The 15,384-nt window shown below is 38.0% G+C and overlaps 1 protein-coding gene across 35 annotated transcripts in view; it reads right to left on the bottom strand.

The window, feature by feature from the left end:
* INPP4B (inositol polyphosphate-4-phosphatase type II B) overlaps positions 1-15,384 on the bottom strand; it is a 747,875-nt gene that overhangs the window by 51,593 nt on the left and 680,898 nt on the right. For all 35 annotated transcript variants that reach the window (XM_070608969.1, XM_070608970.1, XM_070608973.1 and 32 more), the window contains one exon: positions 1,969-2,081. In XM_070608969.1, coding sequence (XP_070465070.1) covers positions 1,969-2,081 — 113 coding nt within the window. The remainder of the gene's footprint in view (positions 1-1,968; positions 2,082-15,384) is intronic.

Below are 15,384 nucleotides of genomic sequence, written 5' to 3'. Positions count from 1 at the left end.
AGGCGGGGGCAACTGTATCAGAGTAGACAGGTGGAGTCTTGATTTCTGTATTTCTACAATTGTTTTGAACTATACAAACTTAACACACTCGATTGACATTTGATTTCTTTAAATTCTCATTTTTATTTTTTTTTAAATTCAATCAAGATAAAAGCAAATAGCTTTACATTTTTCAATTAAAATGCAAAACATTAACAAAAGCAATATTTCATTAATAGATTTAGAGAAGAGAGGAAAATGAAATAGAGACAGAAATAAAAGCTTTTTGAAAAATGTCAAAGGGGATTTTTCTATATTTCTTCATTTTAAGAATATTATCATGGTCCTCGGTTTGCAAAGAGGATATTGAAACTGAGTTATCAGTCTACAGAAACTCTATTAATAATAAAGTCAATGTTCCTACAGAATGTCAAATTTGCACACTATGGGTGCTGTGTATTCATCAAGGCAGGCAATCATCCATTCACAGGTAAGTTGTGAATAAGCCATATTTGGTCTGCACACACATTTCAAAAAAATATTTCAGAAATGTATGGGATTAATGGGAAAACTGTTTTATATATTCAAACGGTAAAATTACATATACTAAGAGAAAATACGTTTGTAGTTTTCACATGTGCATTTTTCATTTATCTATTTGCGTAACTGAATGATATGTATGTAATGACATATGTATGTGTTCCTGCATTGTCAGATAGCCTTGGTAAATGATCAAACTACTGTTGTGCTATCACATTATTAGCAAAATAGCAAAAATAACATATGACCTACCTTTGTGAAAATTTTGTGAGAATTAATAACTATAGTAGTCTTTGAAGATATAAAGAGCAGCCGCACTGGGGAAAGAACTATTAAAAACAACCTTCATGTAATGCAGTATGGTGCTAAGTGGGACCTGTGTAAATGAGCTGCCTGAAAGCAACGTTTCACATTGTTACCTTTGATGTTCTTCCCTGGGGCTCCAAGAGGGCACGAAGGGAACCTAAAGCAGCTTTCCTCTACCCTGCTCTTGGTAAATTATTTTATATAGACTCATGGTAAATTATCCATTTCTTTTTCCCAGAAGAGAGGAAGTAATACTGCATTATAATTAAAGCACTGGCAATAGGAGAAAGGCTCCTTTTTAAACACTATTGATAGAGATTGAATAGAATATACTAGAAGATCCATTAACTTGAACTCCAAATTACATGAGCAACACTGAGAAGTAACTACAAATGTGGCATTCATCATAGAGATCTCCAACGTGTGCCTTTCCTGATGAAAAGATCCTTTCCTTAGGGTCTAGATGTTTAAAAAAATTTGTAAGTTCATGTGAGCTATGCCTGAATGGTTGCCAGATAAGAACTTAAAAAACACAGGCACGATTCTCTCCCTTTCATTGTAGAAACCTGGGGTGGGAAAGCAGGCAGATCTTCCACCCTGAGGGTGCCAGTAAATGAGAAAGAACCTCCAAATATAGCTCATTACCCAAGAGCAATCCATCAGTAAAAAGTTCTATGCCAATATCTAAATTAACAAACACATTTACAAGCTCATTAATTGAACAATATGTCCAGGAGCCTTACTAAGGCTGTGAGTCAGAAATCTAACCACATTCTGTTGAAACTATCTATCACTAACGCAGCAATTCAAAACCCTGATAGATATGGGTGATTGGCATTGTAACACGCAGTATCAAGAAAATCATAGACATTTTGTTTTAACCTCAAAGTGTCAAATACATCCATGATTTACAAGAAAGCCAATGAGTAAGATTCTTTCTCACTGAGTGCATTTTCTTCCAGTTGGCGTTCTAGTCTATTGTTAGAACTACCAACAACGCTGAAAATGCCTAATCCCCCGGATAATGGAGGATGACATCTGTTAACCCAAAGTGCAGAGGTTGCACACTACATAGTAGATACCAAATAATGCTTGCTGGTCCTCATGGTGACAGTGAATAAGATTTGACAGGAGAATGCTTACTGTTGCAGCCAGCCACATGATTTCTACATTCTTTCTTTTTTTGGCTTGGATATTTTGATGGAGATTTTCTAGTAATCCTTTTAAATCATTTTGTTCTTGAAAATGTGAAATGTCTGAAAAAAAAAAGAAAGGAGAAAAAAAAGAAACAGTGTTAGGATTAGGCTTCCCATGGTTTTTTCCTCAATATATGTGCAAATGCAATTTCTGTAACAACAAATGCCATTTGGAGCAGAGTATCTGAGGATAATCATACTTATTAATCCCTCCTGTTTTATTCTTTACTTAGAAATATGCCTCAGTTTCCCACATTCTGCATTCTGTGTAACTGTGGTAATGTCAACTAGTCATATAATACTGCTATACTAACAAGGAAAACATTTCTGATGATGATGGCTGCTGCCTCACTTCAACTAAAGCATGACAGAGAGGAAATATGAGATATACTGAGTAGTTAGTCTGAATCGAGAGACTATATTAAACTGAGTCTCTCAGGGGAGGGAGAAATCTGAAAGTTCAAATAAAACACATGAAGTCAGTTTCTGTATAGCATGATTCCTCAACCTTGGCACTCTTGACATCTTGGACTGGATGACATTTTGTCGTGGAGAGTGCGCCTCTATTCTGCACTGTAGGATGTTAAGCAGCATCCTTGATTTTTACCATTTAGTAGCCAGTAGTACCCTTCCTGTGACAATCAAAAATGTCTCCAAACATTGCCAAATGTTTCCTGAGGGCAAAACCTATCCTGGTCAAGAAGAATTGCTATGAAGAAGCACAAGTATGGCATGATAAGAAACACAACCTGAGAGACAACAGTTAGTTATATGAGATAATTGGCTAGGGAGCAGGAAATGACTGATTGCTCAGATCTCTATGTACTAATAAGTAGAGCATGAGTGATAAATGGCATACATTTTATATTAAAAACTAAGGCAATGCACATTATAACACATGTCTCTCTGAGACTTGGTGAGACAGGATTCAAGATTAGAATATAGAGATGGAAAAAAAAGGCTTTCTAAGAGAGTTGTTGGGTTAATACTGTACAGTACGAAAATACACTCTACTGTTGAATCCACAAACTGAAGGATGAAGAATTTCTAAGAGTTGCACTTGAGACCCAAAACAGGAGAAAATAAATAAGAACAACATAGACTATACCTAGGCTATCCAGTTACATCAAAGAAATAGGTGATACAATCCTGAATCAGATCACAAAAATGACACAAATAAACTTTAATAATAATAAGGCTGTGTACTTTCCAAAATTGTACCAGATATTTCATTTTATTAGAATAATACATCTGAGAAGTTCTTCACTTTAGCTCCAGAGAGTAGAGGAAGTATCCTAACGAACTATACTAGCAATCTATATCTATCAAAGAATGGAAGTGGTTGGTAAAATGGAAATGTCTATTGAAAATAATCATACATCATCTTGAATTTCATGATCATAGAATAGAGGAAGGTCAGATGCAATCCAAATGTATATCCTGTGCTAGGAAAGTGAAATTCAAAATATTCACATAATATATATGCATGATTCTACTGTATTCATTCCTAAATGGAAGACCTGTCAAAAGTGAAACCCTTAGTATGTAACTATAGGTAATTTTCATAAGAAAGAGAAGGTTTGACTAAAGACATAACATTGCTAAGTAGGAGACTCTATGCTATACAGAGATTTTAACAGGACATAGCCCAAGGAGAAAGGGAAGGAGGCATAATGTAGAATGTCTTGAAGAGATTTACAAAACCAGCTCAACACTCTACAACTAACCAAAGAAAGTAAGGACAATAATGGTGCTTTTTAATTGCTATGTATATCATATGAACAATAAGAAGTCAGGTCTACCATCACTACTCTTGATGTTGATAAATGGCAACTAAAACATAACCCAAGGTAATCCATAAATTAGAATTATAAGCAGCCATTTAAAATTATGTACAGGTATATCATGGACGTAGAAAGTGTTCTTCACATTGTGGAAAGGACAGTAGATTAATGAATGAATTTATATTTATGTGTCACTGAAGGACAAGGGCACGTTCTGAGAAATGCATCATCAGGCGATTTCGCCATTGTGCAAACATCATAGAGTGTACTTAGACACACCTAGATGGTATAGCCTACTACACACCTAGGCTAAATGGTACTAATCTTATGGGAGTACAGTCATATATGCAGTCTGTCATTGACTGAAATGTCACTATGTGGTGCATGACTGTCTTCATTTAACACTCTGAATATGTGCTTGCATATGCATGTTTACCTTTCTTTATATGTGTATGTAGGCAGAGTAAGACATCGCTTTAGATATTAACAGTAGTCATCTTTAGGTTGTAGGATTTAGGTGATTTTTCAACTGCCTTTTTATGTCATTTGAGACATTTACAATGAGCATGTATTGTCTTTCAATACTAAAATTATTTTAAGAGCAAGAGAGAACAGAATATACACATTAGAAAAGGAAAGAACCAAAATTCTTATGATATAAAGACATGACCTCAAAAACTCCACATTCTAGTAGGGTGGGATAGATTTTTAAAACATTATGAACTGCAGTAAAGTGTACTGTGGACTATGACATGTCAGTAAAGAAAATAATAGGGGCTGAAGATAAGGAGTGGTCAATTCTATGAAGACTAATTGTGTGTGGAAGGGCTTCTAGCAAAGGTAATGCTTTGTGGCTCCCGAGAGCATTTAAGACTGAGGGGAAAATGTCACCAAAGTCATGAAGACATAAGGCACTACTGTAGACACAGAAAGTTTGTAGTTCACTATACTCTTAGAGTGCACGGACCCAGAAACAAGAATTGTGAAGGGCCTGTTTTGCCATACCGAGAAATCTTGGCTTCATCCTAAAAAAGGGAGCACCTGGTGAATTTTAAATAGGAACATAACCACATCTGAGAAGTCCCCGAGATACTTTCTGAAGTCACCTGGTATAAATGGTTTTCAATGTTTTTGATAGAAATACAGAATAAGAATTTTACTTTACATAATGCTCCACAGCAGTCATACACACACACACAAACACACACATCCATCTCTAGCAAAAGATGTATGAAATAATACTTACCTTTAGTGAATATAATGTACCCTGAATATATTCTGCTCTATTCCATGTTATTTTTTTTGAATGTTGGTCTCAACCCACCAAAGTGATTTAACAACCCATAGGGTCAACACAAAAAATTTGCAAAGCACTGATTTAGGGCAACCTTAGGTGACTTTTTCACAAGTTTCACAGTTAGAGGAAAAGTCAAGTCAAAAACAGTCTACCAACTCCTATGCCAGTAATTTCTTCCAAATCTGTGTTAGTGTCTTCACAATTAGCTAGTAGTACTAAAAAGCAGCTCCACTATTAACACAATGGACCAGCTTCTTCAGAATTCTGAGACTCCAGAAGAAAGCATCATGATTTTTAAAAATAATTTAGTTTCATTGTTGACACTGAGATTTTTTTAATCAGCCATTTGAAACAGACTATAAGGTTCCTAAGTATAATGAGCAAATGGCCATCCTTCGCCCTTTTCTATCCTATAAAGATAGTGCTTTAGGATAGACAGACATGATGTCCCATAGTAATTTCACCCCCTATCCCCGTGGCATGCTTTTTATAAGGAAATCATTTTGATCTGTTTAAATTTTCTGACCACTACTATACTTCTATATCTGTAATGATAAAATTTGCTTTATTCAGAGCACACTCCTATCAATGCAATACTTTGGGTGTGGCCAATTTTTTTTCAACCTGACAAAAATCCTGCAGGTCACAGAAATTCAGATTTGGTTCCAGAAAGAAGTATCATCGGTCAGGACTACTTTTTGGACTAATAGATGAGATTTCAAGATATAATGATAGATTCTGATATAACAACTGAAAATGATGGCATAAGTGCGACATGGATTGGTTGTAGATTTAGAATGAGTCTCCTGAAACATAAATATAGTCAGTAAGTCTTGCTTTTGCTACTCACTTCACATTACTCTAACACCAAATTTAGACAGGGCAATTGAATCTCTATGCCTATCTCCACAGAAGTAGTCTTTTGTTTTCAAATGGTGTTCGACAAAGCAATCAGAAGGTGAAAGGTGTGAGAATGTTCATTGTGTTACTGATTATAATATTAGACAACAGCCAAAAAATCTAAATCTCATAAAGAGAACAGATAAACTGTTACATATTCATGCAATGTACTCACACAATAGGCAAGATGAATAAACAAATGCTATATGTATTAACATGGATATATACTAAAACTATGCTAAGCAAAAAAAATGCAAATTATAAGAGGATTCATACAAGATAACAGCAATAATATAAAGCTAAATGTGCAAAACTGTACCACGTTTTTCATAGATACATACGTTTGGAGTAAAAACTTGTATGAGAATGTGAAACACCAAATTCAAGATATTGATTTCCTCAGAAGAGAGGAGGTTAGGGGTAGGAACTGGAAAGGGTACAATGGGGGCTTCCCTCTGTCTGGAAATATTTCTTTCTTACAAAATTTCTGAGGCTGAGGGATGGGTTCCTGAGAGTTTGTTACCTTATGTTCTATTCACTTTTGTTTGTTTGAAACTTTCATAATTCTTTTTAAAGAAAGCACTGAGCCAAGATTCCAGGAAAATGATTTCTCCTGCCAACTCTGCACCTGCTTTGATGTGTGGTCTTAGGCGAGTTGCTTAACCCTCCGCCCCTATTTTCTCAACTGCAAAACGAGGACAAGAACCCTGTCATGGTTCATCGACTTGTAGTGGAAAACAATTAATAAAAGTCTTGGCAGAAGAAGCTACATTATTAAATTCTGTGTCAACTCTGAAAAACAGAGGACAACATTAATAGCTCTTAAGAAAGAGTTCATAGCCTCAGATAGGAAGCCTACTTTCTCAGGCAAAAGTCAGAATTTATCCAAAATAGGAAATGTTCTCTCACACACATGAAGGCACACAAAACAATCACAATCGCAAATATTCACAAACTCAGTGACTGTTCTCCCATCACTCCCCGTTACAACAGAATAGCCAAGTTCAGGGTTACTTTTTAGTACCCATTTTCTCCTTAGTTTTTCAAACGGGTTTTCTTTAACAACAAGAGTTCTGAATACAATGTAGACCTGAATGAAACCCAGGGTGCTGACAAGTGAACAGGAAAGGGGCCATGACTCTCAGCTGATTGAACTGCGATGCTAATGAGGCCAAGGCAAGAGCTTCATCACCTCAAGGTGAAATGATTTTCTATGGCCAGAGAGTGTTCCAAGATGAAATGGCAATTACGGCCGCCTTCCCAGCACCTATTCCACCCATTTCTCACTGCGTAGTAGGCACAAAATTTATGTAGGATCAATCGCACCCTGACTCTGAAGTCAATGGGTGTAATCCCATCCCCCTTGAAATCAGGACTAGTTCAGGGATGGGCATCTAAATCCAAGACAATCAGAACTTGACTCTGACCTCAGCAACTATTTCAAAGGTATGCAAGTAACCTATGCTGCTCCAGCTGAGTGACGCTCAGGACTCTGTAAAGTGGAAGAAGGAAGAAAAGCTCTCTTCATCACTTTGGTTGAGCATGCAGTGGAGCATGAGAATAATTGCTCATGCCAGCCATCTCTTAATCATGAGGAGACTAGATGTAGGATAAAATCAACATGAAGAGTGGCAGAGTAATGAAACAGGGCAGGAGAATGTTTTTTAAATACTGCTAAGCCACTGAACCAATCCTTACTTGAAGGGTTGCATGGCTTACCACTGGAATTTTCAGTTTTGTTAGTCAAATACATTTTCTTTATTGTTCAAGCCAGTTTGAGCCTGGGTTTCTGTCACTTGCAACCCAAAGCATTCAAAGGTAAATATGTGGTTATATAGGCATTTTTAACATTAGCCAGCCATATTGCAAATGTGTATTGTTGCTTTAGATGCAAAGAAATGGCAAACAAGTAAGAGTATTTCTGGAAAGCAGCACATCAGTCACTTCTACAGTGACAGTTTTAAAGCATGGCCCCACATTCTTTGCCACTCCTTCTATTGAGAGGTGGAGTTATGTACATTCACCTGGAATCTGAGTGGGCTTGTGACTGTCTTGACTAATAGAGTCTGGCAGAAGTGATGCTACGTGACTATGGAGGCCAGATCATAAATGACAGCTCCTGCCTGATTCTCTTGGAACTTTGTTGTCTGTATTCCCTGTTTTGGGGATGCTCTCTAGAGAACCCAGGCAGTATGCTGGGAGAAGTCCAAGCCTCACGGTGGGTCCCGCTTAGGTACTCCAGTCAACAGTTTCAGCTAAGCTCAGCCTTTGAGTCATTCTAGCCCAGGTGGCACAATGTGAGTGCAGAAGCCTGCAGATGACTCCAGTTCCCAGTCATTTAAGTGAAGCTTATCCATTCTTCTTTCTAGCTCAGGTCCCAGATATCATGCAGAGGAGACAAATCATCTCACTTGCCCTGTCTGAAGACCTAACCCACAGGATCTGTGAGCATAAATAAAATGGTTCTGATTCTATATCACTAAACTTGGGATAATTTGTTACCTAGCAACAAATAATCAGAACAACTACAATAAAAACAACTTAGAAGGGCTTGTACTTTTCAGTACGAAAAAATGAACATATGAAGAACAATGCTTTCATAGTCTATCCTTGTTAGTGCTATATTCTGAAACACCAAGTCTTTCTATAATTATTCTGAAACAATTATAGTTAAGTGTACTAGCAAACAAATGCAATTAGGTGAAAGCCACTGAAATGTCTTAAAACTGGAAATTATGTTCTTTTAGATGCTGTAAAATTTTGAGAAATATAAAAGAGAAAGCCCCACTGAAACCACTTTATTTAAATTGTATTTCCAATTTCCAATTTATGAAAAAGGCAATATAAGAAATCAAATATCAAATTCCCAACCTGATCAGAGCCGAATAATATTTTTGACCTATACACTTTCATTGTTTCCTCTTAAACGAATTTCAAGATTGCATCACCCATAGCAAAGGAAAAGCAAACTTTAAAAGTAATTGTTAAAATACATTAAAACCAATGTATTAAAAATTCTTTTGGAATTTCCTCACTCACCATTTGTATATTGAAGGATAGGGAAGTTGGTGTTCAAGGAAAAGAGTAGGATTATAACATATTAATCTTTTTTCCTATATTCATTTGTTTAAAGAAATCAATTGTGATTTGATTTCAGAATCTCCAAACAATTTAAAGTCATGTCAAAGGGTTGGGAGACGGTTCGTAGGTAGATGACTCTCAAAAACCTAAATTCTGGTCTCCTCAAGATGCCCAAGATAGTTTTATGGATAGACAACAGAAAATCTGAGCATGAAAAGGGGCTTGACACCAATCCCCAGTTCAGTCTCCTTGTGAGCCCAGTTGTACTATGTGGACTAATTTTGCCTGCATTCAAATGGCCTAGGTCCTTAGCACTAAAGGAAGTTGGACGGCCTTTTTTCTTCTCCCAGGTCATCTTCCAAGTCCCTGCATTTTACCCCAACAAGAGTGATAGCAAGAAAAGTCCTGTTGAAAGCATACATTAAATGCAAAAGTCTGAAAACCAAAGCAAGGATGGGTTTCTCAAAGCTTAGGACAGAGGGGGAAGCAGCTTTTGAGGTCATTCTAGTGCCTCACCTCGTTGCCCATGCAAGAGGCAGGCTGCCAGGGAAATATACCAAGGTCAAATGGTAGCCCAGAGAGGCAGATGCATAACAAGGCCTTTTCTAAAAAAGAAGGGCTCACTTCTTCCATGCTCCTTCTCTTTCTGATAATGTGGAAGGAAGTGATTCCCAAACTGCCAGAATGACAGCCAAGAAAAGGGAGACAGTCATAAAGACTGGGCTTTTTTTCCAAAAGCCACAGTCTCCGCATCATCGCTTTAGGTTTCTGGAGGCAAGTAAGCATGAGATCTTGAATACTTCATACTGTATAGAATAAAATAAATAACTCCTGAGGTGTTAAGAAAGGTATAAATGAGGCAAAATAGAGGAAGAAGATTATGGAAATAAAGCTGCTTTGGGAAGCTCCAAAATGAAAAGGAAAGATTAATAAGAACATAAGGCTTACATTTTATTCCATTCATATAGCTCCTTTTTTGGCTTGAAGTGACCTCTAGTTTGATAATCTGGGATTCTTAAATGTTTATAGTAGCAAAATGTATCAATCTATGTGTGTTGGTAGGCTTCTCCTTTCTGACCCAATCTGATGAAGATAATTTTATCTTTGAGGCTTCCATTTCTCCCCCTTATCTGACTTAAGAGTTCTGCTTTCTCTGGAGTTTTGCTATGCAGAATTGGAAGCATGAAGAAACAAAAGTAAAAGGAAAGGTGGGATGAAACAAAAGGACTTGCACTTGAGGTTTTGGGTGAAGTAGAATAGTAAGTAAAGAGTGAATGTTCACGAGAGTGATATGCTCAAAAGTTGAGTGAACTAGAGAGCGTAAAAAAGGATTTAAGAAGTAAAATAAGGGCCAACCCCAGTTGCCTAGTGGTTAAATTTGGTGCACTCCACTTTGGCGGCCCAGATTTAGTTCCTGGGCACAGACCTACACCACTCATTAATGGCCATGTTGCGGTGGCAGCCTACATACAAAAAATAGAGGAAGTTTGACAACAGATGTTTGCTCAGTGTGAGTCTTCTTCAGCAAAAAACAGGAAGATTGGCAACAGCTGTTAGATCCAGGTTAATCTTCCTCAGTCAAAAAAACAAAAAACAAAAAACCAACCAGGGGCTGGCCCCATGGTATGGTAGCTAAGTTTGGCACACTCTGCTTCAGTGGCCCAGGTTTGCAAATTCAGTTCCTGGGTGCAGACCTACACTACTCAGCCATGCTGCAGCAGTGACTCACATAGAAAATAGAGGAAGATTGGAATGGATGTTAGCTGAGGGCTAGTCTTCCTCAAGGAAAAAAGGAGGAAGATTGGTAACAGACGTTAGTTGAGGACAAATCTTTCTCAGCAAAAAAAAAAAAAAAAAGTAAAATAAGTTGTTGGTTGTCTCTTCTTTGACGTTTAACTAAAAGTTGGAAATGATTTTTAGTTCCCTTTAATTGTTGGACTGTTTATTGGATGTGATACTATGCTGAAACTGGAGTCGTAAGAGACTGGTATTAATTCAGGTCAAATTCAGATATTTACTTCCAAAAGGGATGATGAGTCTTAAGATTTTTAATATCCACCTTACTCCTCACTGTGGTGCCAATGAACTTATCCTAATGGTGATGATCTCAGGGGCTCATTTCTTTCAGGGTATACCAAAAAGGAAAATATGCTTTTCTGAAAGATTATCAGAGAAGCAGTGACTATATGAAAAAAATCATTAAGGTTAATATAGATATTACAAGAAGAAAGAGAAGGAAAGAGGCTACTGAATGGAGAAGAGAGGCAGGTTGGCTCAAACTATAGGAAGATTTTTACAAGAAAATTTAACTGGACCAATAAGTTGACTTATTTGTAAACAGGAGAAATATAACTCTCTCGAGAAACTCAAAGTGCATACAATCATTATCTTATCCATCTCTCTAACATTCATAAGGCAGTATGACATCTTCTCATCACAGAAATTGACACGGGAAATATTAATTTCCTTTCTCTGGTGAGATAATGGTAGAATGTACTTTGAAGTACAGGTATAATCATATTAATTCTCCTTTAGCTGATAATGAAATGGAGGCATTCAAAACATCAAGTGACTCACCTAAGTGAGCTTTCAATTGAATTCATAATCTTTTGATTTCATGCCATTTTGTGCAGACTCACTAGACTGTTTTCCTGGGAGTCCAGCCAATCTTTGATGAGTGGTGTAATCTGGAATGCAAGACTTAGTCTAAATAGAGGAGAGGCCGAGTGAGAAGGAAAGAACGTAGAAAAATGTAAGGATGGCTAAAAGGCTAGAAATCTGAGTCTTTACACAAATTAGAGAAGAATTGGGCTAACCAAAAAAAATTGATGTATCTAATTTGTGAGGACCATGAAGTAACATAGAAGATGCAGAGATCAAGGCTGAGTTGAACAGAGAGGTGGCCATTTGTACGTGTGTTTGTGTGTGTGTCTATCTTTATTACTTGCAGTGTTGTTTCATTTGTTGGCTTAATCTGATCCACAAGTTAATGGATACCAAAAGTCTACGTCTGCGGTTTTACCTGCACATACAAAATTAAAATTAAATATTGTTTTGCATCACTTTCCCTTTCAAAAAGACACAGGAGTGCTTCAAGAGACATAGTAGGTAAAAAGAAAAATTCTCTTAATTTTTGTCAATGTTAGAAAACATTAAGAACTTTGAGAGGTAAGTCAATCAGAGTTTCTTCTGCAATGAGTTGCAGATAAATTTGTAATTATAAGTATGTAGAAATTGTAAGCAGTAAATAAAGGCATGCTGCTGGAAATACTCAAATATTTTTAAATTTATAATTCTACATTTGGAAGATCAGAAACTCTATAACAGAAATGGAAGAGCAGTAGTATAAGTGAGAAGAACACTTAACTGGGAGTCGGAAAATATGGAATTTAGTCCTTGTTCTGTCATAAGCTGGGTGTGTGAAGTTAACAAAATCTATCTTGAATCCCAAGCCCCCCATAGCAAATGATAGAGTAGGACCAGATCAGTATTTCTTAAACAATGTCCTGAGGAGTACTTATTAGCAAGATGCTAATGACTATTTTATATTTTTGTGTGTGGCCACTTAAGGCAATGAAAATTCTATTTTAAAGAAAGTTAAATAGGTTAGGTACTATAGATTAAGGTTATCAGCAAACTATGGCTTGCAGGCTAAACCCAGCCAATTCTGTGTTTTTGTAAATACGGCTTTTTTAGAACTCAGCAATGTTCATTAATTTACATATTGTCTATGGCTTATTTTGCACTACAATGGCAGAGTCTAGCAGAATCTAGCAGTTGTAACAGAGATCATATGACCTTCAAAGCCTGAATTATTTACTTTCTGGTTCTTTACATAAAAAGTTTGCTGACTATGCTATAGACATTCTTAAAACTTTCAATGTGATACCATGAATTCTAAAATAATTTTGCTGTAGAATCCTTTTATTGCCCAACAATCAGTAGCAGAAAGTGTTCCTTGGAATAGATTATATTGTTTTCAAGATCCAATAGCTTCCTGTTGATTCTAATTCTTTAAAACATTGAACTAGAGAATTCAGTCAAGATGGTGGTGTTGGCAGAGTCTGAACTCACCTCCTCCCACAGACACAGAAAATTTACAAACTACTCTTGCAACAATTAACTCTGAGAGAGAATTGAAAACTGGATGAAAAGAACCCCTACAACAAAGGACAGTCCTGATCAAGGTGAAAGAGGCAGAAATTCCTTTCTGGTGAGAAAAGAGCCACCTTCTTGAGCTGCGGTGCTTCATGGACAGCCAGGACTAATCCTAAGGTACGCAGCCTTCCCTGAAGGAACAGGGGACCTTTTACTGCTATAAGCATCTTTTGGATTCAGCACAAGTGAGACAAGATGAGCGTCATAATATCTAGTTGTGCTGCTATTAACTACAATGGGGAATACCCCTAGAAAAGCTATCGGACATAAGGGAAAAAACCTGCTCTTAAAGGGCCCACACACAAATTCACCTGTTTTGGAAAGCAACCTAAAATCACCAGAAAGAAAGGTACATGGTCCTTTGGTGAAAAGAGACTTTGGTGAAGATAGGCTCTGGGTGCATCTTGGGGAGAGGTGATACCTCTCCAGGGACTGAGATACTGGTGGCAGCCATTATTGTGACCTAGTACAGATGTGCTGACACAGATGCTGACAGATACCATTAGAGTTCTTCCCCTGGCCTGTTAGCCCAGGGATCTACCCCACCCACTAGGACACTGATTTAGTCCAGCTCAGCCAGGGCAGGCAGCCCACACTAGGGACTGGTCCCACCCAACAGCAAGCCCCCAGGCAACCTGTGGGCCCAAATAGGTTGGGTGTGTGGGACCTCTGCAACAGGGTGAGTGGGTCCGCCTCTGTGGGGCAGGGTATGCACAAGGAGTGGGTGGAGTGTGTGCGGCATTGGTGGAGTGGGGCCTCTGCAATGGGGTGACTGGGTCCACTTCAGTCAGTTGGGGTGCATGCATGGGGCAGGAATGTGCTGTTGGGGCGTGTGTCCCTGTGGGCAGTGGGTCTTGTCAGCTGCAGCAGACTTTTGCTTCTCAGCCACATGGGAGATCAGTCACACCTTCCAAAAGCTGAAACATTTGGGTGCTCCCATGCCTGAGGCCAGCCCCACTCAGCTGCAATCCTGAGAGCTGACAGCAGTTTTGCAGGCCAGTGGCCTACAACAATTGTAAGTTCATGAGCCTAGCAAGCAGCCATGCTGGGAGCCTACTCCCTTAACAGAAAAACTGCAACAGGAATGTGCTATTAGACCTTGCAGCCAACTGTGCTGGGGCTCCCCATGCCTGATAAAGTGACTGAAGGGTCCATCGCAGCCACAGACAGCTGAGCATTACAACCAGCCAGCCAGCAGGACAGTCTAGCCTGCCTGGGCACCTGCAGCAAGAGTAACCCTGCCACAACAGAAGGACAAACATAGCCCACACAGGGGACACTCCTGGAACATTTGGAACTGGTGAATACAGGGAAGCACATGGCTGGGTTTCATAAGGCTACCTCTCTAGGATCGGGAGACATACCTGACCTACCTAATACATAGATATAAACACAGATGAAGAGGCAAAACAAGGAGACAAAGGAATATGTTCCAAGTAAGGGAATGGGACAAAACTTGAGAAAAAGAACTAAATGAAACAGAAATAAACAATCTCTCTGACAAAGAGGTCAAACAAAAAGTAATAATGATGCTCACTGATCTTGGGAGAAGGATGGATGAATTCAGTGAGAACTTCAACAAAGAAATGGAAAATATAAAAAGAAACCAATCAGAAATGAAGAATACAATACTGGAAATGAAAAATTCAATAGAGGGACTCAATAACAGAGGAGATGATAGAGAGAAACAGACCAGCCAGCTGGATGAAGGATTATAGGAAATCACCCAAGCTGATCATAAAAAAGAAAAAGGAATAAAAAAGAATGAGGACAGTCTAAGGTACCTCTAGGACTACATCAAGCACACTAACATCAATATTAATGTTGCCCCAGAAGGAGAGGAGAGAGACAAAGGAGCCAAGAATCAAGTTGAAGAAATAATAGCTGAAAAGTTCCTAACCTAATGAAGGACACCAACGTCCAGATACAGGAAACAGAGAGAGCACCAAACAAGAAAAATCCAAAGAGGCCAACCCAAGACACAGTATAATAAAAATTTCAAGAATTAAAGATAAAGAGAGAATCCTGAATGCTATAAAAGAAAGACAACAAGTTACACACAAAGGAAACCCCATAAGGCTATCAGCTGACTTCTCAGCAAAAAACTTACAGGCTAGAAGGTAGTGGCACAATATATTGAAAG

This window comes from Equus przewalskii, chromosome 2, assembly GCF_037783145.1.
Source record: "Equus przewalskii isolate Varuska chromosome 2, EquPr2, whole genome shotgun sequence".
Taxonomy (NCBI): domain Eukaryota; kingdom Metazoa; phylum Chordata; class Mammalia; order Perissodactyla; family Equidae; genus Equus; species Equus przewalskii.
This window is presented reverse-complemented; position numbering and strand designations above follow the sequence as displayed.